At 43.2% G+C, this 24,889-nt stretch overlaps 1 protein-coding gene across 2 annotated transcripts in view; it reads right to left on the bottom strand.

Annotated features, from left to right (window-relative positions):
- The window catches only part of MLH1 (mutL homolog 1), a 30,330-nt gene extending 14,816 nt beyond the window's left edge, over positions 1-15,514 (bottom strand). For both annotated transcript variants that reach the window (XR_008332984.1, XM_053410345.1), the window contains exons 1-8: positions 15,169-15,514; positions 11,208-11,298; positions 11,009-11,107; positions 9,997-10,070; positions 8,609-8,681; positions 7,183-7,274; positions 5,790-5,832; positions 2,269-2,357 (exon numbers count right to left, since the gene is read on the bottom strand). Coding sequence is in view for 1 of the 2 variants with exons in the window: in XM_053410345.1 (XP_053266320.1) it covers positions 2,269-2,357; positions 5,790-5,832; positions 7,183-7,274; positions 8,609-8,681; positions 9,997-10,070; positions 11,009-11,107; positions 11,208-11,298; positions 15,169-15,284 (677 nt within the window). In the remaining variant the exon portion in view is untranslated. The remainder of the gene's footprint in view (positions 1-2,268; positions 2,358-5,789; positions 5,833-7,182; positions 7,275-8,608; positions 8,682-9,996; positions 10,071-11,008; positions 11,108-11,207; positions 11,299-15,168) is intronic.
- Between the last annotated feature and the right edge of the window lie 9,375 nt (positions 15,515-24,889).

Below are 24,889 nucleotides of genomic sequence, written 5' to 3'. Positions count from 1 at the left end.
AGGCTTAGCAAGCTCTCTGCTCTCCCCCCTTACTTTGCAAATACATATAATATCCACCGACTGTTAATAATAATAATAATAATAATAATAATAATAATAATAATAAATTTTATTTATATCCCTCCCTCCCCAGCCGAAGCCGGGCTCAGGGCGGCTAACAACAATAAAACAATACAAAAGTACAACACAAACAACACTCTAAAATCATTCATTATAAAATACAAATACAAAATATGTTTTTGTTGTTAAATACAACAAATACAATGTTAAATACAAAGCCAGGGAATTGTGATTTACTTTAACCATGGTTAACAAACCATTTAAACAAATCATGCTGTAGATCAGCCTTTGCCAATCCAGTACCCTCAGATGTTGGACTCTAATTCCCATCAGCGCCAGCCAGCACTTGGGAGTGGCAGTAGGTTGGGGAATGGTGTTATAGATTATCATCTGAACCAGGCCTATTCTTGTAATTAAACATCTAAACACAATGTTGACAAAGAAGGAACAATAATTCAAGGGCAGCTTCACTAATATATTGAACAAGTGATTTTCTCTCCCTTCTAAGACAACTTTATCCAACACAGCCTAGAAATGATTTAACATTAACTTTTACTACAGGTGCCTTCACCCACATTCTTTAAGAAACCAAAGGTCAGATCAAGATGTTTTGTACAGAAAAGGGAGGGTGATTTACAGCTGCGTAAACAGAACTCAGCAATGAACAAGCTATTCTGTATAGTTTTCATTAAAAAAGCAATGCCTTCTGTTCAGTACTGTTTCTGCCAGCATGGCAGAAGTATTGACTGTTCAGCCCTACTACTGTAACTGTCATTTCTAAATTTAGAAAGTCTCACACTGACCTTTATGCCAGTGTTGGCAGGAATCCTAAAGAACAGGCAGCAAACAGTTCTGCTGATTTGCTCTATGTTGTCTGAGTAATGATGGGAGAGAAGCTCTTTCTACAAATACAACTGAAAATGCATTGAGAGGCCTGTTTCAGCAGTTGTTTAAGAAATATTTAATTATTCAAATCACTATCTGTCCAATTTGGTTCAAAAGCCTTTAAAAGGCTGTCTTTTTTCTGTGAAGTCCTTGACACAGCCCCCTGGCCTCAATACTAAGCTGTTACATTTACTGTTAAGTAGACTACTCTTAAAGATGCTGTGATTACTAAGAACAAGCATGGGTTTCTCCAAAAACAACTCATGCCAGACGAGTCTCTCTCTCTCTTTGGATAGAGTTACAAGCTTGATGGCTCAGGGGAAGGCTGTGAACGTAGTGTACCTTGAATTCAATAAGGCTTTTGACAAAAGTCCCCCATAATATTCTTGCAGAGAAGTTGATAAAATGTGTACCGGACCAGATAGCAGTCAGGTAAATTTGTAGCTGGTTGACTGGCTGAACCCAAAGAATGCTCACTAATGGTTCATCATCATTCTGGAAAAAAGTGACAAATGGTGTGCTGCAGGGTTCTGTCCTAGGCCCGTTGTTGTTCAGTATCTTTATTTATGACTTGGATGAAGAAATTGGGGGAATGCTAAAGGCTCTGGAAACCAAGCCTCATGAGGAACGGTTGGGTATGTTTAGCCTGGTAAAGTAGTAACTGAGAGGAGATATGATAGCCAGCTTCAAATATCTAAAGGGCTGTCATATAGAGCAAACTTTTTCTCTCCTGCTCCGGAGGCTAGGAACTGAGCCAATAGATTTAAGTAACAAGAAAGCAGATTCCGACTATATATCAGGAAGAACTTTGTGATAGTAAGAGCTGTTCAACAGTGGAACAGACTTCCCATGATATGTAGTGGACTCTCCTTCCTTGGAGATTTTTAAGCTGAGGTTGAATGGCAATTTGTCATGTATGATCCAGCCGGGATTCCAGCATTGCAGAGGGTTGGACTAGATGCCCCTCAGTCACTTCCAACAGTTCTAAGATTCTACGATTCTAAGTAGGTAGGCAAATCTGAAATAACTACATATTCTTCACCATTTACTATGTCTTCATTTCCCTCTCCTGCTGTTGCCCTGTGTCAAATTCTAGATTTTCTTGATTATGCTTTCCTCAATCTTTAGGAAGTACACTGAAAAATCGATGTACACTAGAGCTGTTTCCATATGAAATATTCCTGGGCCTGTTAAAATGTACTCTCAAATGTACCCCACAGCATTTAATGTTAAGACAACTGTTGTCATAATCAGAGGGGTTTTGTCTGCTATTATTATAAAGTGTTTGACATTTATTCTTAAGTTAAATTGAGATCAGTGTACCTGCTAACAGCATTTCCAAAGACGGAGCGGATATTGTCAACGGTTGTAGCATTCAACAGTGTTCTAACATCTGCTACTGTATCACCTTGCTAAAAAGAGAATATTTAGATTTGCATTTACTAATGTTTCTGATGTATTATATGAAGATATTTAGGCAACTTAAAAGGCATGTTGAATGGAAATTTACATTTATCAAAACAAATTGGATTTATCAAAACAGTTGCATTGTACTGCCAGTGAACAATATTTTGCCATCCTGTTGTGCATCTCCTCATGAGAACCTGGGTTCAAAAGGCCATTCTGTCTAGGAAGGAGAACTGCTAAGGTGTGATTTGGGGGCGGGGGAGAGAGATATTAAGGATCTAACAAACCAGGAGATAGCGCACTTGGAAGTTCCCAGCCAAACCGCACTGCCTCCTTCAGTTCCCCTGGGAATGTCCCCGTGCCAAGGGACAAATTGATGATATCCCCCAGGAGGGCCCGCACCTCGTCTGGACACGCTCTAATCAGCCAAGACGGACACGGGTCGAGAGGACAGGTGGTGGGCTTTCCAGCTCGGAGGAGTCTGTCCACATCGGCTGGGGATATCGGGTCGAAGTGGTCCAATACTGGACCCGAGGACAGTCGAGGGGCCTCCAGTTCCTTTATTGTATCCAAATTGGCAGGGAGGTCATGGCGGAGCAACAAGACCTTCTCCGCAAAAAAGCTCACAAATGCCTCACAGCTGTGTGTCAAATTGTTATTTAAATTTGGCTGTCCCTCAAGGGACGTTAAAGACCTGATTATACTAAATAATTGCGCCGGGCGAGAGCTAGCGGATGCAATGGAGGCCGAGAAGTAAGACTTCTTAGCAGCCTTCACCGCCATCTCGTAGGTTTTCATAAAAGCCCTATAAGATGTTCTTGAGGCTCCGTCACGGACACCCCGCCATACTCGCTCTAGCCGTCTGAGGTCCCACTTCATTTTCCGGAGCTCCTCGGTAAACCAGGGAGCCCTGTTTCTGCGGGGTCGCAGAGGGCGCCTAGGTGCGATCTCATCGATGGAGCTGGATATTCCAGCCCTCAACAAGCTCAGTCAATGAGTCGCCAGGGGGAGCAAGGTCCCACAAGGCTTGGCGGAATCTATCAGGGTCCATCAGCCTCTGTGGGCGAGCCCAAATCGGCTCGCCACCTAAGCAGGGTGGGGGTGGAAAGTCAATCCTGGCTTTCAGAGCATAGTGATCAGACCATGGCACCTTCATCGAAGGAGACATGATCACATCTATACCTACACCAAAGATCAAATCCAGCGTGTGGCCTGCTTGAATTGTGGTGCCCGAAACAAACTGGGAGAACCCTAGTGTCGCCATGGAAGACACCAGGTCCTGAGCCTGTGAGGAGGGAGTGGCATCAGCATGGATGTTGAAGTCCCCCAATACTGATAGGTTAGGGAACTCCAAGGCCCAGCCAGCCACCGCCTCCAATAGGCCTGACAGGGTGGCTGCTGGTGCGCTAGGTGGCCGGTACACCAGCCAGACAGCCAAGCTCTCCTCGGAGCCCCACACTAGGCCAACACATTCAATGCCGGGGATCGATGGCGATGGTAGAGCCCTGAAAGGATAATCTTCCCGGATTAATAATGCCACCCCTCCCCCCCGGTCCACAGTCCGCGACTGGTGGAGGATGGAGAAACCCAGGGGCGCCATCTCTCGTAAGGTAACTGTTGCCCCTTCGCGCACCCAGATCTCCATCACACAAGCCAGGTCGACCCCCTGCAAGGTAAAGAAATCTCGCAGGGTGGCGGTTTTGTTGCCTATAGACCTGGCATTGCACAGCACCAGTGATGGAGGTGAGTAATCCTTGCTCACCCTACCCTCGTCCCTCGGGATGGGGCGCAGATTGGAAGGGGTACGAGCATATCCATATCTCGATCCCCTTCGCCTATAACATCTGCCCCCACCGCCATACCTCCCTCGCCCCTCCACCCTACTAAGCAGGAACAAGACAACTGACTTTCTTTTGTGCCATCCAGGACCATGCATTCTTTTTGTCTTGTAATCCAAGGTTATAACTACCTCTGAACCACTGAACTCAACAAGTCTCCCCACAGTCTTCTGAGTGTGTCCTCTGTTAGTTTTGCGGCCAGACACCCTGGCTTGCTTAGATAAATGTTGCCTGAATTTGTCTGAAACTCCAGCTTTGAATGCCCTTTTTCTGTACTCCCATGTAGCCTGATTTGTAAAATGTGCCACAGCAGAGGAAATAATTTTCTTCATTTTGGATTTTCCCCAAGGATTCCTGCACCCTGCCATGTTTGGATAGCTCATAAAAGGAAAGAAAGGTATAACTATCCATCTTGTCAGCTTTTCAATTTTTACTGCAATTCTCTCACGTCCCAACAACTTTTCTTCCAGCAAGCTGGGGCTAGCTGAAGCATCACGCCTCCCTCTATTCCCTCTTGTCTCCAAGACAGCCTTCACAGTTATAAAATTGCCATTTGTTATAAAAAAACCCCTCAACTTTTGAAAAGGGTCTGATCTCATCTCCATTGCTACTTAAACTAAACAATCCAAAGTTAGGGTGTTTTACTATTTTTGTTTTGTTGGTTTATTAAATATATAGTGGTACCTTGGTTTAAGAACAGCTTAGTTTATGAACAACTTGGATTAAGAACGCTGCAAACCCGGAAGTAGGTGTTTTGGTTTGTGAACTTTGCCTTGGAAACAGAACATCTTCCGCTTCCTGTTCAGTGTGTTCCATTTGTAAATTGAGTCTCCAGCTGCTATGGGAAAGCACGCCTTGGTTTAAGAATGCTTTGGTTTAAGAACGGACTTCCGGAACGGATTAAGTTTGTAAACCAAGGTACCACTGTATATTGATTGCCAATTAATTTACCAAAATCATTCACTGTATTCAGCGGAGCTTAATCCCAGGTAAATGTGCAAAATTGTGTAGCTTTAAGAATTCTAACCAGGTATGTTTGAAATAAGGAATTTCATAGCTTAAAAAAAACCCTCAGATAACTTTGTGATCACCACAGAATACAGTTAATGACCATTTCACATGGAGGTTCCGTTCCCAGCCCATGTGTGTTGGTGGAGTGCCATGTTCTGTCCTGCCACGCCCCCATTCTGCCCTTTTAATGACTTGCTTTGTGAAGTTTTTGGTCACTTCCAGGTCTGGTGCTGTGCACACATGTGTGATCATGTGTTTTTTGGCTGTGCATTAATTGGTCATTGCCTGTACCTGAATTTCTAGATTTTGGGTTGCATTCAACAAAGTCCTACACAGAACAGACCCATAGGAATTAATGAACCTAAGTTAGTCATATCCATTAACAATCAACGGGTCTACTCTGAGTAAGGCTAGCATTTAATACCACCCTTTATGTTTAAAACTATAACTAGGTTGAGCTTCATTTCTTTAACTGACCATGCTACATGTTTTTTTAGAAAAATAAATATATAAAGGAATATGGTTTGGACACTGTAATATTACCATAACCACTATTTAGCAATACTGAAGAAGCAAAAGTTTACTCGCCTTTTTAACTGAAAAACTGATGCCAGAGTTGTGAATAGCATACCTGGGAAGAGAAAATACACAAGCCTTTATTAATTAATTAAAATTATAGACTGCTTTTCCAGCAGTTTCTGAATTCAGTCTACAATATTCCCAAATAAACCACAATTCAACTTGAAAGCCAAGTTAAAACAACATTTCAAAAAAGTACAAAATATCATTAAAGCCAGGATGAACTAATATGAGCAAATACATGCACAAGGCCAGCCACAGCTTCAGCCATTAACAGCAGTGAAAATACAGTTCTTTAAGTCCTATTGAAACGTGTTGAATAGAGCTGAACAGAGTTTTTTAACCATGGCTACTGACAAGACCCTGTCCTGTGAATGACAAATATTTTTTAGCATACACTTTATGAAGTGATAGTGAAGTGTATGGAAACTAGCTGAATGTCTTAGCATTTCAAGTCAAGAGAAACCAGCATTTGATTTCATAAGGGTTGTTCAAGCATCTGCCTAAACACACAAACACTGGATCCATGGACAAGAGGCAGTGGTGCACATGTAACATCACCTTGTCTGCTATATACCCATCTGGGGGAGGGGGCTTTTACTCACATTCGCTCAATATGCTTTCTCACGCCTGAACATGCCTTTTTAGTTAGTCAGTGGCAGTCATGTGGCTTCCATATTTTCTATCTAACCACCTCCTCTTCCCTCCCCTGGTGAAGGTGTGGTAAAACAAATAGGCTACCATGACATCACAGTTTCCATGCCTCTAGAACCAGCAGAACATGACGTGAAGAAACTCTTGAGTGTGATTATGTCACAGCACACATTTGATTTTATCACACATTACTGGGGGGGGGGGAGGAGTTGGGAGGTAGCTGCAAAGCTCTGGTAACATCTAAAATTAACCAAGATCTGTCTTGGGAATACTAAATCATTTGCTGTCAGCTAGATGACTCAGAACAAAAAGACCAAGCCACACATTTCCATCTTGGCAAAGGCCCTCTTGGCTTTCTTCTTTTGTTGGATTTACAACCCTGGGAGCAGAAGAACCTCATCATGCTGCTAAGTACAATGGAATTTGTACTTGCTTTCGGTCTCTTTCAGACATTTGCACACAAACAAATCTGGAGGCCTTTTGCAATTGTCATGTGAATGTTAGAGAGCACAAATGCTATGAGAATGTGAAACTGGCTTCAGTAGATTCTTCTCAAGTCTAAAAGATTGTCAAGTTGTATTTGTGTCAGTATACTGACATCAGTAAAAGGCATCCCTCTTGCTATTCTGAGTTCCTAATTTATCAAAGATGTCATTACTGGCTAGAAGGAGAAAAATGCCCAAATCGAACATAATACAAGGTTTGCAGGTGGAGGTGGAGCTTCTGCTCCTTTTAAAAATGGATTTACCTGCTAACAACTTCCAGAATTTTTGCATATTCTTCACTAGGTTTGTTTAAAGCTTTTCTCCTAGTGGTTACATTGTAAAATAGATCCTCAACCTGCAGAGAGAAGCAAACAGGCAGTTTAAAGCAAACTCAAAACAGAAACATGGATCACTCTGCAATGCCCTTTTGTGCTGGCAGAAGGAAAGAAAATTGCATCCAAGTACATGGGGCGTGCACACAGTTTGCTTGCACCACTTCACATATGTTTTCCGTTGTCAGCTCACAGTTTTGACTGTGTGACAGATGGGAGAAGGAGCCCCTCACAAGCTGCATTCCCTGCTCCTTAGTCTGTTCCCTGCAGCTGCCCAGTTCTAAATGAAGGATTTTTTTATCACATTATCATGAATGAGGAGAACACCTGAATATTAACAAACAGGAAAGCCCTATTTTTAATTCAAATGCTCTGGTCAATATTGCTCTCCCATGCAACTTACAAGCACAATAAATTCAAATCCATTTTAATTATAATGCTACAAAATTACGAGAGTCATAATGTATACTAGTTAAGAATACTGGACTAGGACCAGTGAGATCAGGGTCCAAGTCCCTACTCTGCCATGAAGGTTTCTAAGTGACTTGGAGCAAATTAGTGCCTCCTAGTCTAATCTACCTCACAGGTTATGGGGCTAAAATGGGGAGAGGGAGAACCACACAAACCACCTTAAGCTCCTCGGAGGAAAAACAGAATTTTAATCAATTAATTAATTAAAACACGACTTTCTGTCTTGCCCGCCCCCTCAATAAAAAGTACCATTCTCTGGAAATACAAATACATTTCTAAACACCACTTGTGAAGAGTTCCTGCAATATATTTCAGTAAAGTTAAAAGGTGATTGTTGAAGCCCAAATAAAGCATCAACATGGGCAACGAACACGCGCAAATTGAAGTTGCCTGTATTAAATGCACTTCAAACTTGTGCCATTAGTGAACCCACAGTATCACTATTATTATAACTGCATATGGTTGCACTGTGGTGTCTAGCAAGATGCTACAAAGCAAGTGTTCTGCTTTTAAAGCAGTAAATAATTAGTGTTTTATGCAAGAGGTATGTGTAACAAACAGTTACATTCCAGTTTTTAATGTACTCAAATATGCATGTATTATGAATAAGGCTATTCCAAGAATCATAGAATTGTAGTGTTGGAAGGGATCCTGAAGATCATCTAGTCTAACACCCTGCAATGCAGAAATATGCAGCTGTCCCGTGTGGGGATTGAACCTGAAACCTTGGCATTATCAGTGCTACACTCTAACCAACTGAGCAAGATAATGTTAGTGCCACAAAGTTCTGCAAAAGAATACACAGGTCTCCTGCTTCGGGGTTTAAGATTAACTAGGAATGCATCTGCTCCAGTGCTGCAAAAATTTCAAAAAGCAAGTAACCCACTGTGATTTGAGTTCCCTGGTTTCCAGCACAAGGTTTGGGGGCAGCCTTCAATTTTCCATCAGAATAGTTTGCCCTAAAAGCAAAGTAAAACAAATCATCAGTTATTTCAATCAGTTATTAGATTGGTCCACAAAGGATTATTTCAAGCCAGCAGTGCTTCAGAAAGAGACATTAAACTATCATCACCACCTGCAATGTTTTCATCAATTTCTATGGCATTAAAAGTGAAGTAAACACAGAATCTGTCACTGGTACAGTGGTGCCTCGCAAGACGAAAATAATCGGTTCCGCGATTCTCTTCGTCTAGCAGTTTTTTCGTCTTGCGAAGCGACCCTATTAGCGGCTTAGCGCTATTAGCGGTTTAGCGGCTATTAAAGGCTTAGCGGCTTAGCGGCTAAAAGGCTATTAGCGGCTTAGAAAAAGGGGGGGGGGGCGAAAAAAAATTCGCAAGACACGCAAGACGTTTCCGTCTTGCGAAGCAAGCCCATAGGGAAAATCGTCTTGCGAAGCAACTCAAAAACGGAAAACCCTTTCGTCTAGCGGGTTTTCCGTCTTGCGAGGCATTCGTCTTGCGGGGCACCACTGTACATCTATTTCAGTATTGTCTACACTGAGCGGTGGTTACTCTCCAACGTTTTAGACAGAAAGTATTTCCAGCCTCACCTAGATATGCCAGGATTTGGACCTGGGACCTTCTACAAGCAAAGCAGATCCTCTACCACTATTATGTAGCTCTGAGTGGTGATACTGTATTCAAATTTTGTTTTATTATTTATGCACTTGAGCCACCCCAAAAAACGTCATTAGACTTCCTTTCTAAATGAGATGAATTTACTTACACACACACACACACACACACACACACACAGTCTCTGCGTTTAGAGCTTACTTGAGAATAAGTACTGTTGACTAGTGTGCACAACATGTTAGTGCTTAATCCATCTTGTCTCAATATAAGGCAAGGCAGATTCCTGTTACTTAAAGAGTACCTTTAACTTTTCTAGGGATTTTGCTACATTTGTACATTCTATTGAGAGGGAATAGAATGGCGATAACCTGTAATTGCGTATAATCTACACTGGATGAAGAATGCAGTGTATAACAAATCTTTAAAATGATTTCTACAAACAGCAACAGAAAAATTCTGCTCATACTTGATGCTCATTAAAAAAGGGTTTTGTTTGCATCAATGGTGCAATGAGTGACCTCCTGTGGCTAAGTGATGTATTGCACAATGCTGATTTCTCTCTTGTTTCTATTCTTAAACAATAAGAAGTCTTCTGCCTGCCTGTTCTTTTAATGTTTTTAGAGACATTGTTTATCTTCTAAAAGTTTATTATATTTGAACACTGAATAAGTGCAGTAAACAAATATTTGAATATACCTACCTGTAGGCACACTTTGCATCAGCTGTTTTAGTTGTTATAGTAACGTGGGCAACGTGACTTATACTTGCCAGCGCCTGGAGGAGAAAAAACTAAGTTTTAGAAACTGAGTAACATACAGTAACATGCAGATGTTGAAGGTGGTACATAGTTCTTTACTGGCACGAAATAAGCATTCAGTAATCACAGTAATAGCATAGTAATTACATCCCAACTAATGATCTGTATTTGTAATCCTCACTATAATGATCTACATGCAGCTGGATACAAATTCTGTTCAAATAAAATGTTTTATTTATTCAGCCTACTTTAACAAAGTAACATACAAAAAAAATCAACACAATGAAAACAGGATAAAACCCATAACATAAAGCCAATTCATCTACTATATATTTTTGAAAGTTGTTTGTTTGCTATGCATTTGCATACCTCATAAGATGTAATGAGATTTTGCATGATGATTCCTGAGATCAAGGAACAGATCCTTATATTTGGACACAATCAGACATCATTTTGACTCAAAATGACAGACTGAACTTTTTCCAACCGGACTGATTTTAAAACTGATTTTTTTGTTTCTTGGAATTCTTGAGCAATGCCTGATACAAGGTTGCTATAACAATATAAACAATTTAGGGCTGCAGAGGACAGCATAGCATCAGGATCCAAAAAAAGAAGAATCCCAAATCAATTTAAATATAATTGTCTTTACTGTCTACCTAAAACCAGGCTTTCCATCCCTATGATAGAGGTTTGGTGCAATACGGTCCAAATGGCAGTTCTCAAGTGAACCCTTGCAGCCACATTATGGATGGTTCTGCATTACAGTCACATTGATTACATTTGAACCAACTTTCAGTGCACCTGAAGTTACTTAAATATATAATTATTGAATGATGACAAGCTGTGTTCTACAGAACTGAAAAACCTGGATGGAATAGGAGAACAAATGGGGAAAATGGCAAAAAACTTATGCACTATGATAAACATTCTAAAACTTAAGTCAAAAACATACCTCGCCTCTAAACCCGTATGTAGAAATACTGGCTAGGTCCTCAAAAGTCTGTAGTTTACTTGTGGTGAATCTCTCACACACAATATCCAAGTCTTCTCTCTGCAGAAGGAAGACAGATGTGAGCCAGAATTATTTCAAATATTGTTTGTATTGTTTTAAATAAGGTCTACATTCTAGATAGACAAATAGGTTTACTTACCCTAATTCCACAACCATTATCTTGGATTTGAATTAGTTTCAAACCGCCATCCTTCACTGTTACCTGGATGCTGGTAGCTTTGGCATCCAAACTATAAATACAAGAAATACATCTCAGTGACAGAGACAACACAGTCTATTTCAATTCTATTTCTATTCCAAATCAGTCCAACACAAACATTTATCTCTGTAGGAAAGCGATGTGATGGGGAAAATGGCTTGTACCCCTCTCTATTGCTCCCCAAGTTACTATAAAGTCTCTAGAATAGTAAACACCAGGAAATGGAAGTAATGAAAGTATTGACTGACCTTGCTTTGGACAATGTCTGAGAATATTTATTTGCTATTGGAAAGCTAATGCAGTGTTGGGAAAAGGGTTGTTGATCTAATGCCACATGTACTGTACTGTGGACCAGGCTCTGTGCAGTGCAAATAGTAGCAAATCAGCTAATAAGAATAAGAAATGGGCCTCGCAATGAAGATCATTAAAAGATGTTAATGTTTTAGATCAGGCATGACCAAACTTGGCCCTCCATATGTTTTGGCGCTACTACTCCCATCATCCCTGGCTAACAGGACCAGTGGTCAACGATGATGGGAATTGTAGTCCCTAAACATCTGGAGAGCCTAGTTTGGCCATGCCTGTTTTAGATGATTCAATGTATAAATATGCATTCTTGTTGCTTTAGTCATATTCAATATTGCCAAAAAAGCTCAACAACTTTGCCAGATTTCTGTCCACATTTTACTGTTTGAAATATGGCAACCATATATACATCAACCATGTGTGTGTGGAGAGGGAGGGGAGGAGGGCAGGAGGGAGAGACTCTCACCAATATTACGACTATGCAGACTAGAACCAAGGATAAAGAAGCTGTATGCTTTAGTTTAAAGATTAATATTTGTGTGTTTATTGTGTTTATTGTTTGCTGTTGCTGTTCTGATCTAAGGTCAGTTTGTTGTACTAGTGATGACTTGTAAGGAGGTCTTGACCAGAACATGAAGATGTCATGTCATGGCTGACATGGAATGGACAATGTGGAACTAGTTAGCATGATGTGTAAGCTGTATGTAAATTAAAAGTCTGTGTGAAATCTGCAATCGGTACAGCACCCATCACTTATGGAACCCTGTGCTGTTGGGGTGGCGACGAGATCACACTGGCCTATCTATTCTGATGTTGGGAAAGATTGAGGGCACAAGGAGAAGGGGACGACAAAAGACGAGATGGTTGGACAGTGTTCTTGAAGCTACCAACATGAGCATTTTGACCAAACTGCGAGAGGCAGTAGAAGACAGGAGTGCCTGGCGTGCTCTGGTCCATGGGGTCACAAAGAGTCGGACACGACTAAACAACAACAACTAGTTTTCTGCAAAGCAGACAACTGTACATAAGCAATTTTATTTCACCCCAAAGAAGTAAAATTTCTCAGCAATCATTATGATGACTTTAGAAGCTTTCTTCCTCTACAATTTTAGGATGCACAAAGTGTAGTTCTAGGCTCCCATTCCTACCATTAATAAACTAAACTTTTCATGAGAAATACAAACTTATCTTAAATAAGCATAATGGAAGTTGTCGCTCACTGTGTGCAAATGTTTGCTGTTACAAGGCTATAACCCTAAACACACTTACTGGATTGAAAGCCCCATTGAACTCCAGAGTAAACATCCCTAAGATTACGCTAGCTGCTAGCACCTCTTGTCTGCGCTATTAAAAGGTAAAGGTAACGGACCCCTGACAGTTAAGTCCAGATGCAGGCGACTCTGGGGTTGTGGCGCTCATCTCGCTTTACAAGCCGAGGGAGCCGGCGTTCGTCCACAGACAATTTTTCCGGGTCATGTGGCCAGCATGACTAAGCTGCTTCTGGCGCAACAAACCAGAGGAGCACACGGAAACGCTGTTTACCTTCCCGTTTACCTATTTATCTACTTGCACTTTTTGGTGTGCTTTTGAACTGCTATGTTGGCAGGAGCTGGGACCGAGGAACGGGAGCTCACCCCGTCGCAGGGATTTGAACCGCCAACCTTCTGATCGGCAAGCCCAAGAGGCTCAGTGGTTTAGACCACAGTGCCACCCGCGCTATTAGGGATACCATAAAGCAGAGTTGGAGAACTTGTGGTAGTCCCAATGTTGGACTATGACTCCCATCAGCCCAAGCCAGCATGACCAATGGTCAGGGATGGCAGGTTCCCCATACATGTCTTAAAGTTAAGAATGAGAGGGAGCAGTGCTAAGTCAACAATATGTGTTGAACAGCAGAGAATACCTTTCTTTATCTAGCAAGATTTAAATACAGTGGTACCTCGGGTTACATATGATTCAGGTTACAGACTCCGCTAACCCAGAAATAGTGCTTCAGGTTAAGAACTTTGCTTCAGGATAAGAACAGACATCGGGCTCCGGCGGCATGGCAGCAGCAGGAGGCCCCATTAGCTAAAGTGGTGCTTCAGGTTAAGAACAGTTTCAGATTAAGAACGGACCTCCGGAACGAATTAAGTACTTAACCTGAGGTACCACTGTACTTGACTGTAAACACCCCTAAGAAGTTTGCAAGTTTATAAACACTTTCTTTTTGTCTAGAGTCACTCCGAAGTAGGATATCATTGTAATAAGGAGAAACCCACTCTAACCACTTTCTTGGCACGATTCAGAATCAGGCAAACCCCTATAATTGTAGGCTCAGGAATCCAACTAGCAGCTCTGCCCTGGACACCTGAGAGACTGACTTGGTGCAGGAGATTCGTCCTGCCTCGAAGCAGATGGACACACACATGTATCCTGGGGCTTTTATAGCATTGCCTGTCTGGCGTCATGCTTAAGAGTGTCGAACTGGGACGCAGGAGAGCAGGGTTCGAATCCCCCGCTCAGCCACCAAGCACCCTGGGTGACGTTGGGCCTGTCGCCATCTCTTAAGCCTGATCTACCTCACAGGCTTGTTGTGAGGATGAAACAAGGAGCGGGGAGGAGAACCATGTGTACCACCTTGGAAGGTAAAGGCAGCATAGAAATGTGAAAAATGAAATAAATTACCAACCACCTTGGAAGGTAAAGGCGGCATAAAAGTATGAAAAATGAAATAAATAAATTACCAACCACCTTGGGAAGATAAAGCTGGCATAGAAATATGAAATAAATTACCAACTACATTGGAAGGTAAAAGTGGCATAGAAATATGAAAATGAAATAAATTACCAACCACCTTGGAAGGTAAAGGCGGCATAAAAGTATGAAAAATGAAATAAATAAATTACCAACCGCCTTGGGAAGATAAAGGCGGCATAGAAATGTGAAATAAATTACCAACCACATTGGAAGGTAAAAGTGGCATAGAAATATGAAAATGAAATAAATAAATTGCCAACCACCTTGGAAGGTGAAGGCGGCATAGAAATGTGAAAAATGAAATAAATAAATTGCCAACCACCCTGGAAGATAAAGGCGGCATAGAAATGTGAAAAATGAAATAAATAAATTGCCAACCACCTTGGGAAGATAAAGGTGGCATAGAAATATGAAATAAATTACCAACCACATTGGAAGGTAAAAGTGGCATAGAAATATGAAAATGAAATAAATAAATTGCCAACCACCCTGGAAGATAAAGGCGGCATAGAAATGTGAAAAATGAAATAAATAAATTGCCAACCACCCTGGAAGATAAAGGCGGCATAGAAATGTGAAAAATGAAATAAATAAATTGCCAACCACCTTGGGAAGATAAAGGTGGCATAGAAATATGAAATAAATTACCAACCACATTGGAAGGTAAAAGTGGCATAGAAATATGAAAATGAAATAAATAAATTGCCAACCACCCTGGAAGATAAAGGCGGCATAGAAATGTGAAAAATGAAATGAAATAAATAAATTACCAACCACCTTGGCAGGTAAAGGTGACCTAGAAATATGAAAACTATCTATCTATCTATCTATCTATCTATCTATCTATCTAACCAACCAGTTCTCCACCATCTCCTTGATGGCGTTGGCGGGTCTCTGGATGACTTCTCCAGCCGCGATGCGGTTCACCACAGCCTCGTCCAGGCGGCGGATCACACCCGCCATCAAGGCCATGAGGGGGCGGCCGGCGGCGGCGGCTGTGGCGAAGGGTCTCGGGGGCCGCCGGGGAAACGACGGCGAAGGGGACACGGCGGGCGGCCGTCCCGGGGTTGTGGGATGGGAGAAAGGAAGGGGCCGCCCTTGCCGAGAAGCTCCGGAGAAAGCCGTGCGGAGGCGCGCGCTCCCTCAGAGCAACGGACGCCCCAACCGCCAAACTCGCGCCTCAACCGCCTCGCGCGAAGCTTCCAGCGCGCAGCCGATTGGTCCGCGAGCATGTCAATCGAGGTTGGTGGGTTGCCGGGGTGAAAAGTGGTTTCCGCCTATAGGGACGCGCTTCCGTCGAAAGGGAAAGGATAGAGAGTTTCGTTGTTGTTGTTGTTTTGAGGAAAGGAGGAAAAAAAATGAAGAGTAGCCCACGCGCTGGCAAACCACGGGACTCGCTTTGGCGCTGATAAGTCTCTGCTTGGAACGTCGTTATTTTAACCCACCTGCAGCTGCTGTCATTCTGCCTGCCAGTTTTGTGCTGTTGTTTTTTGCTATAATTTGTTCTCTGTGTTTTAGATGCGATATAAAATGAAATAATAATGCTAAGAACAAAACGAAACAAGGTATTTTCTGCGTGCTTTTATCGCCTTTTTTTTTTTTTGCAGGGAGCATAGCCTCCAACTGTTCTACGATGAAATATAATTTTAATATACTGTTCTCCGATGATTATAATTTTAATATACTGTCTACACCCCGCCCATCTGACTGGTTGCCCCAGCCACTCTGGGCAGCTTCCAACATACAGTGGTACCTCGGGTTACATACGCTTCAGGTTACAGACTCCGCTAACCCAGAAATAATGCTTCAGGTTAAGAACTTTGCTTCAGGATAAGAACAGAAATCGTGCTCCGGCAGCAGCAGGAGGCCCCATTAGCTAAAGTGGTGCTTCAGGTTAAGAACAGTTTCAAGGTTAAGAACAGACCTCCGGAACGAATTAAGTACTTAACCCGAGGTACCACTGTATATTAAAGCATAACAAAACATTAAACATGGGGTCCCCTCCCCCTTACCTTGGTGGGGATCAATCTAAGATGCACTTCTTTTGAACAAAACAGCAGCAGCCCTGCTTCCCTATGTATAACACACCCCTCAGTCAATTTACTCAAATGGCTTCCTTTCAGCTCAAACCCGAAGCTCAATTGCAGACAGGCGCCTCAATCACCATTGGCACACTGGTCTGCTGAGCATAGCTGTCAACTTTCAGATTTGAAAATAAGGGATCAGCAGCCTCACCTGTCCCAGGGACAGTCTACTGGATATCTAACAATCCGGGATAGCAGCGGGAAGCAGCGGGAAATGGCGCTAGAATAAGGGAATTCCCCGCAAAAAAAGGGAAGGTTGACAGCTATGCTGCTGAGTATTATTATTATTATTATTATTATTATTATTATTATTATTATCTCAGCTTTCTCCCTAACAGGGACTCAAGGCGGCTTACAGATAAAAATAAGAACAGCTTTTAAAAATAATTCCCAGAAGTTGGAAGCTATGTGTCTTCTAAAATATGTCTGTCTTCTAATACAGTGGTACCTCGGGTTAAGTACTTAATTCGTTTCGAAGGTCCGTTCTTAACCTGAAACTGTTCTTAACTTGAAGCACCACTTTAGCTAATGGGGCCTCCCACTGCCACTGTGCCGCCGGAGCATGATTCCTGTTCTCATCCTGAAGCAAAGTTCTTAACCCGAGGTAATATTTCTGGGTTAGCGGAGTCTGTAACCTGAAGTGTATGTAACCTGAAGAGTATGTAACCCGAGGTACCACTGTATGTCTATGGGCGAGGAAGGGATGACGGAGAATACTACAATTCCCAGTAGATTGCACAGCAGAAGGCATGCTGGGAAATGTAGTCTGGTCCGCCCCCAGATAGCTCCCTTCGTCCTCTTCTTCCAACCAAACACAGTGCAGTAATCTTCCCTTCCATCTCAGCTGCAGCAGCAGACTATGCATGAATTATCTTAGTGCTTTAGATCAGGGGTTGTCAACCTGGTCCCTACTGCCCACTAGTGCGCGTTTCAGGATTCTAGGTGGGCAGTAGGGGGTTCTACAGCACAAACTGAATCCTCCTTCCATCAAGCACTGGTGGGCAGTAAGGCAATTTGACCATCAAGAAAGATGCATTAGTGGGCGGTAGGTATAAAAAGGTTGACTACCCCTGCTTTGGATTGAAGTGTACTCTGTGGATATTGAGCTTAACCTGTAATGTAACATATTTTTCCAAGTTTGTTTTGATGCCACGTGGCTAACTGCATACGAGACATACCGTAACATCTGTACATGCATTTGTCCTGGAAAAAGACACTTTGTGCTTGGTAATTGTTATGTACTGAAGTTCTCACCCTGGGCCAGCAGGGGGATACTGTGGATAGTTCAGGTCCACATATGCAAATAAGGGTTCGAAAGTGACGTTCAGTGATTGGATAATTACAGAAAATGGTTACTGTTGCGTTCTAGTGGAGCTCTATATAAACAGGCTGGCTGAACCCTTCAGTTCAGTTCTGTTCTGGCCTGTGAATAAACTAGAGCTGTTTGAAGAATTGCTATGTCGTCTGATATGTTCCCACACAATTTAACAGTAATCGTTTTTAAGAAATTTCAGTAAAGTTTGGGATATTTTATTTTTAAGCAAGCTGGCTTCAGTTCAAGGTTCCTTGCAGTACTGTGCTTGGTGAAGGCTGGCTTATCCTTCGTATGCCTCATAATATATATCCCTGCTGAAAGTGATAAGGAAGTTTGCATAAGATCATTTAGGGTGCTCTGTAATCAGCTACAGTGTTTATCTCAAGTACCATTTTGCTTGTTTGTCATGAAGGAGCTTCAGCTGTGTTAGTTAAACAAACACTGCAGGACTGAGAGGAACCTTTGCATTTCTAGGGAGGTATGCCTTAAAGCGTTGATATGTGGCTTCGCCACCAGCCATACTCTGAACCTTAGCTAACATTTCACTGTAGCTGGTAGTGACTCTCTGCCTCTTGACCTCTGTCCTCTGACTCACCACCTTCATCTTCTGCCCCTGATTCTGGACTTATCTCTGCCACAGAGTCGCCCTGCTCACTAAGCCCTGTTATCTCTTCAGCTTCTGACACCTCCTCTCCCCATACTTCTCCCTCTGACCACTCATTGTGGACCCACCACCAATCCCTGGACTCTGAGCCTTCTTCCCTTGGGGGTTCCCCAGCTGGTTCCTTCCACTATTCTTCTGCATCCAACCAGACCCTGACATCTGGAGAGAGACCTGAGGGCCAAATAGGGCGGCCTGAGGGGCCAAAGCTGGTCTCCAGGTCTGTGGCTCCCAACCCCTGCCCAAGGGCGTGCTGTTGGCATGTGGGAGACAGGCGTTTGAGCAGTGAAATGCCGCCCTCTGCACTTTCAAAACAACAATAACAAACCTATGGTTACGAGAAACATACTCAAGAAACACACAAGACGTAACCGGCTGTACTTTTGAATAAATAAGGTATATTATTCATGGTATCACATTGGAGGTTTCAACAGAAGTCTCATAAAGTTTCTTGTATTAGACTCTGTGAAAGGATTCTGTGGAACTGTAACAACCCTTCATGTGGATTATTGGACTCTATGAACAGACAGGTGGAATAGACACTTATACATGTATGGACCTTAGGCATGAACTGACTAGAGAATGAACTAATCCACAGGGTCTTCTGCTTTTTCTGTTGAACTTTATGAGACTTCCGTTGAAATCTACAATTTGATACAATGAATAGTATACCTTATTTATTCAAAAGTACAGCTGGTTACGTCTTGTGTGTTTCTTGAGTACCCCTCTGCACTTTCTGCATGCCAAGAAAAGAAGGAATCTCTGCATTAAAGGGAATCTTCAGACATTTTTCAGTTTGCTTTTGGCTTTTTGTTTCCATTCATAGCTTTTGTTTGTTCGAGAGCATGAGCAAGCCTTCCGGATGTTGGGGAGGACAACTCACATGATCCCCAGCAAGCAGGTCGGGGAGAACCAGAGATATTAATTCAGAGGATGATATTCTAATGAAGGAAGTACTGCTTATTAAAATGATGGAGTATGCCGATTTGGCAAAGCTAAGAGCAGATACTAGAGATCAAAACAACAAAACATTCTTTGAGGCTTGGGAACCCTTTGTGGAATATCTAAAGAACTATTATAATTGCACGAAAACGCGAGTAGGAGTTGAAATATGAGCAACAGAAAGACATTGAGGCTAATAATCTAGGATGAATATAGGAAGCGTTATAAGTTAAAATATGCAGCAGTAAAGGATAAACATAGAACATCATGGAGAGGGCATGGGAAGTCAATGGATAAATTAAAAGTATTGTTGATGGTAAAGTACGTGAACTTTTGAAAATTAAATAAAGAAAACAAAATAAAATAGGAGAGATATTCCACTAACAATTCTCAGGGTTCGTTGTGTGGGCTCAGCATTTTCCAGGACTCTGTGGGTGTGTCTTATGATTTTCCTACAGTTTTTGTATATTACAGTTTGTTTGTTTGTTTGTGTGTGTGTGTGTGTTTCTCACCTCCTGGATTGCTGAGCGCACACTGGATTTGTCATCTGCTCCAGGAACTCATCTTCAGAACTTTTTCACTTCTCTGCTCATCCCTTCAACAAACTTAAATTGCTAGACACCAATCACATGTACAGAAATGTCCTGGAGGGAAGTTTAGGGCAGCCCTAAGGAGCTTTTTTTAAAAAAAAAACAACCCATAAAGCTCCTTTCTATAATAAATTTCCTTGATTTCAATAGGTAAAGGTAAAGGGACCCCTGACCATTAGGTCCAGTCACGGACGGCTCGGGGTTGCGGCGCTCATCTCGCTTTATTGGCTGAGGGAGCTGGTGCACAGCTTCCGGGTCATGTGGCCAGCATGACTAAGCTGCTTCTGGTGAACCAGAGCAGTGCACGGAAACGCCGTTTACCTTCCCGCCTGAGCGGTACCTATTTATCTACTTGCACTTTGACGTGCTTTCGAACTGCTAGGTTGGCAGGAGCAGGGACCGAGCAACGGGAGCTCACCCCGTCACAGGGATTCGAAGCGCCGACCTTCTGATCAGCAAGTTCTAGGCTCTGTGGTTTATCCCACAGCGCCACCCGCATCCCTTTTTATTTCAATACCATACCATAAAAGGAAGACTTGCCGATTTTCCTTCTGCAGCAGCAAGATTAGCAGTTGTGAGAAACAGGAAGTCAGAGCAGGACTTTGACTACAACTTCGATTTGGAATATGAAGTTCCTTCAAAAACTGAGCAACAGTGTGAGAAAGGCTAAGTTTGAAGGAATTTGGTTTGTATGTTGTGTGAAAGAGATAAACTTCTGGAGGTGACCTTGGATCTTTGTGGAGAGTTAGGTTCCAAAGTTAGGATGACCCTAGAGACAGTAAAAATAGGATTGTTTCCCAATGTAGTGTTTCTGTTATTTTTGCTGTAAATGTGAATCAGAACTGTTGTGCAATCACATGGAAAACCAGTGAAAACATCCCCACCCTAACAAGACCTGTAAATGGTCAGAAAAACAAATTACCCCATTTTCTTGTGAAATTGCAACCACAACACATCTTGTAAAAAGCGCAGTAGCTGTTCAGCTTTCAGTTTTGAAGCATATTGATGTTTCAGTTTTCCTCAAACGAAAATGAAAACCCCAGACACGTTCTTTCCCCCACAGCTGACCAGTTTTAAGTTGCTTTTGTCTTTTTGTTTTTTGGGTGAGGCTAGAAGAGTTGCTTGGCTGCCAACTGCACCAGCTGTTTGGAATGAAACTCAGTTGTACTTCAGAAGGGTGGAGCTGGAAGAACAGAAGGAGGTTTTTTTTTCCGCTCTGGAAGGCGCAGAGAAAGAGGAAGAAATGTGGGTGGAAGACAGAGCCACGTGAGAAGCTGAAACAAAAACACATCTCTGAGGGAGGCTGTGAGCACACCTACTGTTTTTGTAGGAAAGGAGCTGGAAGAGGTTGCTCTCAATCTGACCCTATGACAACCTGGAGCTCTTAGGTCTAACATGGACTGCTCTAAATCCTGTCCACTGGTGTAAGAGGAGGCTGAGAATGCTCTGAGGTCATGGAAATAAATAAATTTTCAAATACCGTATTTTTCGTGCCATAAGATGCACCTGGCCATTAGACGCACCTAGTTTTTAGAAGGGAAATGCAAGAAAAAAAATATTCTTTAAAGGGAGCGCTGAGCAGAGCCTGTATGCATCCCAGGCTCTGCTCAGTGCTCCCTTTCACGAGCCACGTGGAGTGTGTGTGCGGCGCTTGCAGGCTTTTCCCCAGGAGGGAGAAAAGCCCCCAAGAGCCGCACACGTGCTCCACGTGGCTAGTGAAAGGGAGTGCGGCTCTTGGGGGCTTTTCTGGGAGGTGGGGGAAGGGACTGAGGGGCTGCCCTCTGTTCCTTCCCCCACCTCCCGCAAAAGCCCACAGGAGCCACGCTCCCTTTAAGGAGCGTGCGGCTCCTGCGGGCTTTTCTACGAGGAGGGAGAAGGGACTGACTGGCCACGTCAGTCCCTTCTCCCTCCTGGGGAAAAGCCCGCGGAGTGTGTGTGCGGCTCTTGGAGGCTTTTCCCGCCTGCCTCCCGCCTGCGTTCGCTCCATAAGACGCACACACGTTTCCACTTACTTTTTAGGAGGGGAAATGTGTGTCTTATGGAGCGAAAAATACGGTACCTGTAATAGAGTAGGATTAAGTACATTCCATGGAGTTCAATGGAGCTTAAAGAAGAAGAGCCCTGTTGGATCAGCCGGCAAGCAGGACCTAAGTGCAAATTCAAGGCAACTGGTATTTAGAGGCATACTTCCTCTGACAATGGATGGCCTTCCTGGGACCCCTGAGATCTCTCACTGCAGTGAGACCGCTGTGTGTGTAGCAAAAGCAAGCGCCTCAAAATGATGCTCAAGGCTGTACCCACTTGCCTGCAAATAAGCCCCATGGAACTTCACGGGACTCACTTCTGAGTAAGACATAGGCAGAATTATATTGTCAAAGGGAGACCATCCGGCTTTGAGTGGACAACTGCAATAATCTCTTTGCCCTGGAAGAAAGTGATATGCCGAACTATATTGGGTGCACAATATTTTCTAATATGTGCATTCACGTCCAGCATCCTTTTTGAGGCATTGCCTCTTTTTTCTTTACTTTTGCTTTTTGTTCTGGTCAGTAAGATCAACTAAAGAAAGTAAGGTCCACAAATAATAGCATATAAGAATTTTACTATTATCTGTTTGTCTATATTAATAGGCCGATTATGCAAACAGCAAAACATCCAGCCTTTAAACCCCTCTGTTCTTTGGGAATAAACTAATTGGTGCTCCTGTCAAAGGTTTCTGGAACGTCTTAATAATACCCTGTCCATCTGGCTGGGTGGTTGACATGATTGCCCCTGAGCCCTCTCTGCCACTTATTTGCCCCCGATATACTCCAGAGCATAGAGCAAGGGTCAGCAACCTTTTTCAGCCATGGGACGGTCCACCGTCCCTCAGACCATGTGGGGGGCTGGACTGTATTTTGGGGGGGGAAATGAATGAATTCCTGTGCCCCACAAATAACCCAGAGATGCATTTTAAATAAAAGGACACATTCTACTCATGTAAAAACACGCTGATTCCCGGACCGTCCACAGGCCGGATTGAGAAGGGGATTGGGCCGCATCCAGCCCCGGGGCCTTAGTTTGCCTACCCCTGGCTTAGAGGGAGAACAAGCTGAGAGACGGCTCGAATGCAAATGGAGGAAAGATCCGACTGAATGCCACCGAACACTGGTGAGGTGTCATCATTGAGCCTACCTGGTGGCAGTGAAGGCAGCAATTAAGGTATTTTGAGGATAAAATTGCTTGCGTCCACTGCGATCTTGAATCCCCTGCGGTTGCAGATGAATCTCATGAGGTGTCCAGAGCACAGTCTAGTCCTACTGTGTTGGATGAGTTTCTGTTGGTAAGGCTTGAGGATGTGGACAAGGTGCTCGGATCGGTTAGGGCCACCACGTGTGCTCTAGAGCAGGCATGTCCAACAGGTAGATCGTGACGTCTGGACGTCTGTGGTAGATCACTGATCATAGGCTCCCCCCAAAGAAGCTGAACAACTGTGGCTCCCCTAAAAAAACCTCAACATTTTACCTCCTCCCTGAAAAAACTCAACAGCTTTGACCTAACCCCCCAAAAGGGGGTAGATCACTGCCAGTTTTTAACTCTCTGTGAGTAGATCGCAGCCTCTTAGGAGTTGGCCACCCCTGCCCTAGACCCTTGCCCCTCTGGGCACCACAGTTCAAGAAGGACATTGACAAACTGGAACGTGTCCAGAGGAGGGCAACCAAAATGGTCAAAGGCCTGGAAACGATGCCTTATGAGGAACGGCTAAGGGAGCTGGGCATGTTTAGCCTGGAGAAGAGGAGGTTAAGGGGTGATATGATAGCCATGTTCAAATATATAAAAGGATGTCACATAGAGGAGGGAGAAAGGTTGTTTTCTGCTGCTCCAGAGAAGCGGACACGGAGCAATGGATCCAAACTACAAGAAAGAAGATTCCACCTAAACATTAGGAAGAACTTCCTGACAGTAAGAGCTGTTTGACAGTGGAATTTGCTGCCAAGGAGTGTGGTGGAGTCTCCTTCTTTGGAGGTCTTTAAGCAGAGGCTTGACAACCATATGTCAGGAGTGCTCTGATGGTGTTTCCTGCTTGGCAGGGGGTTGGACTCGATGGCCCTTGTGGTCTCTTCCAACTCTATGATTCTATGATTCTATGATTCTATGATTCTATAAAAACCACCAGGGAGAGGACAGCTGGCTGGACCAGGGAGGTGGTTCATACTTCTTTACGAGAAAGGGTGGTCCCTGCTTGCTTGAAGAAGGCAGTGGTAAAACTGCTCCTAAAGAAACCCTCTCTGTATGGATGTTATAGGGACAGGCAAGTGTCAGGCTTGCTTCTGTGAGGAGGGCATTAGTTACAAGGAGAGGGTGCCACCACCAAAAAGGCACTGTTTGTTTTGTTTGGTGGGGAAACCTGAAGAAGCCTCTCTGACTAAGAACTTTAAGCCTAACCCTTTTTTCATTTTGTGTGAAATAGGAAGCTTGGGTGGGAGGATATGTATATCATCAGGAAAGAAAGAAAGAAAGAGAGAGAGAGAGAGAGAGAGAGAGAGAGAGAGAGAGAGAGAGAGAGAGAGGAAGGAAGGAACAATGTGTTTAAAAATGAAGGCTGTGAGCAGGCTTGTGACATTTCAGGGGAGTCGTAGATGACCTTGGGGACCCTTCCAACTTGCCATTCTATGAGTCTATAAAGGCAAAAAGTCCAGCCATTACAATAAATTATGTCAAGCACAAATGTAAACAAGAGCTTGAAGGGTTGCTTTCGGTGGGAGGAGAAACTATTACAAATACTTAAGATACCTTTCCTTTCGTTTACGGATTAGACCTATCAACGTAAATAAAGCTAGGCTTCATTTCCTTTAGCAGCTGCTTTATTCGAAGTGCGGAAACGTGTAAGTTTCTGTTTCTGTGAGGTCACGCGGCCACAGTGGATTCCTCTGCAGTGCTTGGCAATAAGCCTATCTGCATCCTTTCAGGGCCAGCCCTGTTAAGTTGGGACCCTTTGATTTGCA

This window comes from Podarcis raffonei, chromosome 12 (genome assembly GCF_027172205.1).
Source record: "Podarcis raffonei isolate rPodRaf1 chromosome 12, rPodRaf1.pri, whole genome shotgun sequence".
Classification (NCBI taxonomy): Eukaryota; Metazoa; Chordata; class Lepidosauria; order Squamata; family Lacertidae; genus Podarcis; species Podarcis raffonei.
Note: the sequence above shows the minus strand (reverse complement) of the source record. Positions and strands in the feature narration are given on the sequence as shown.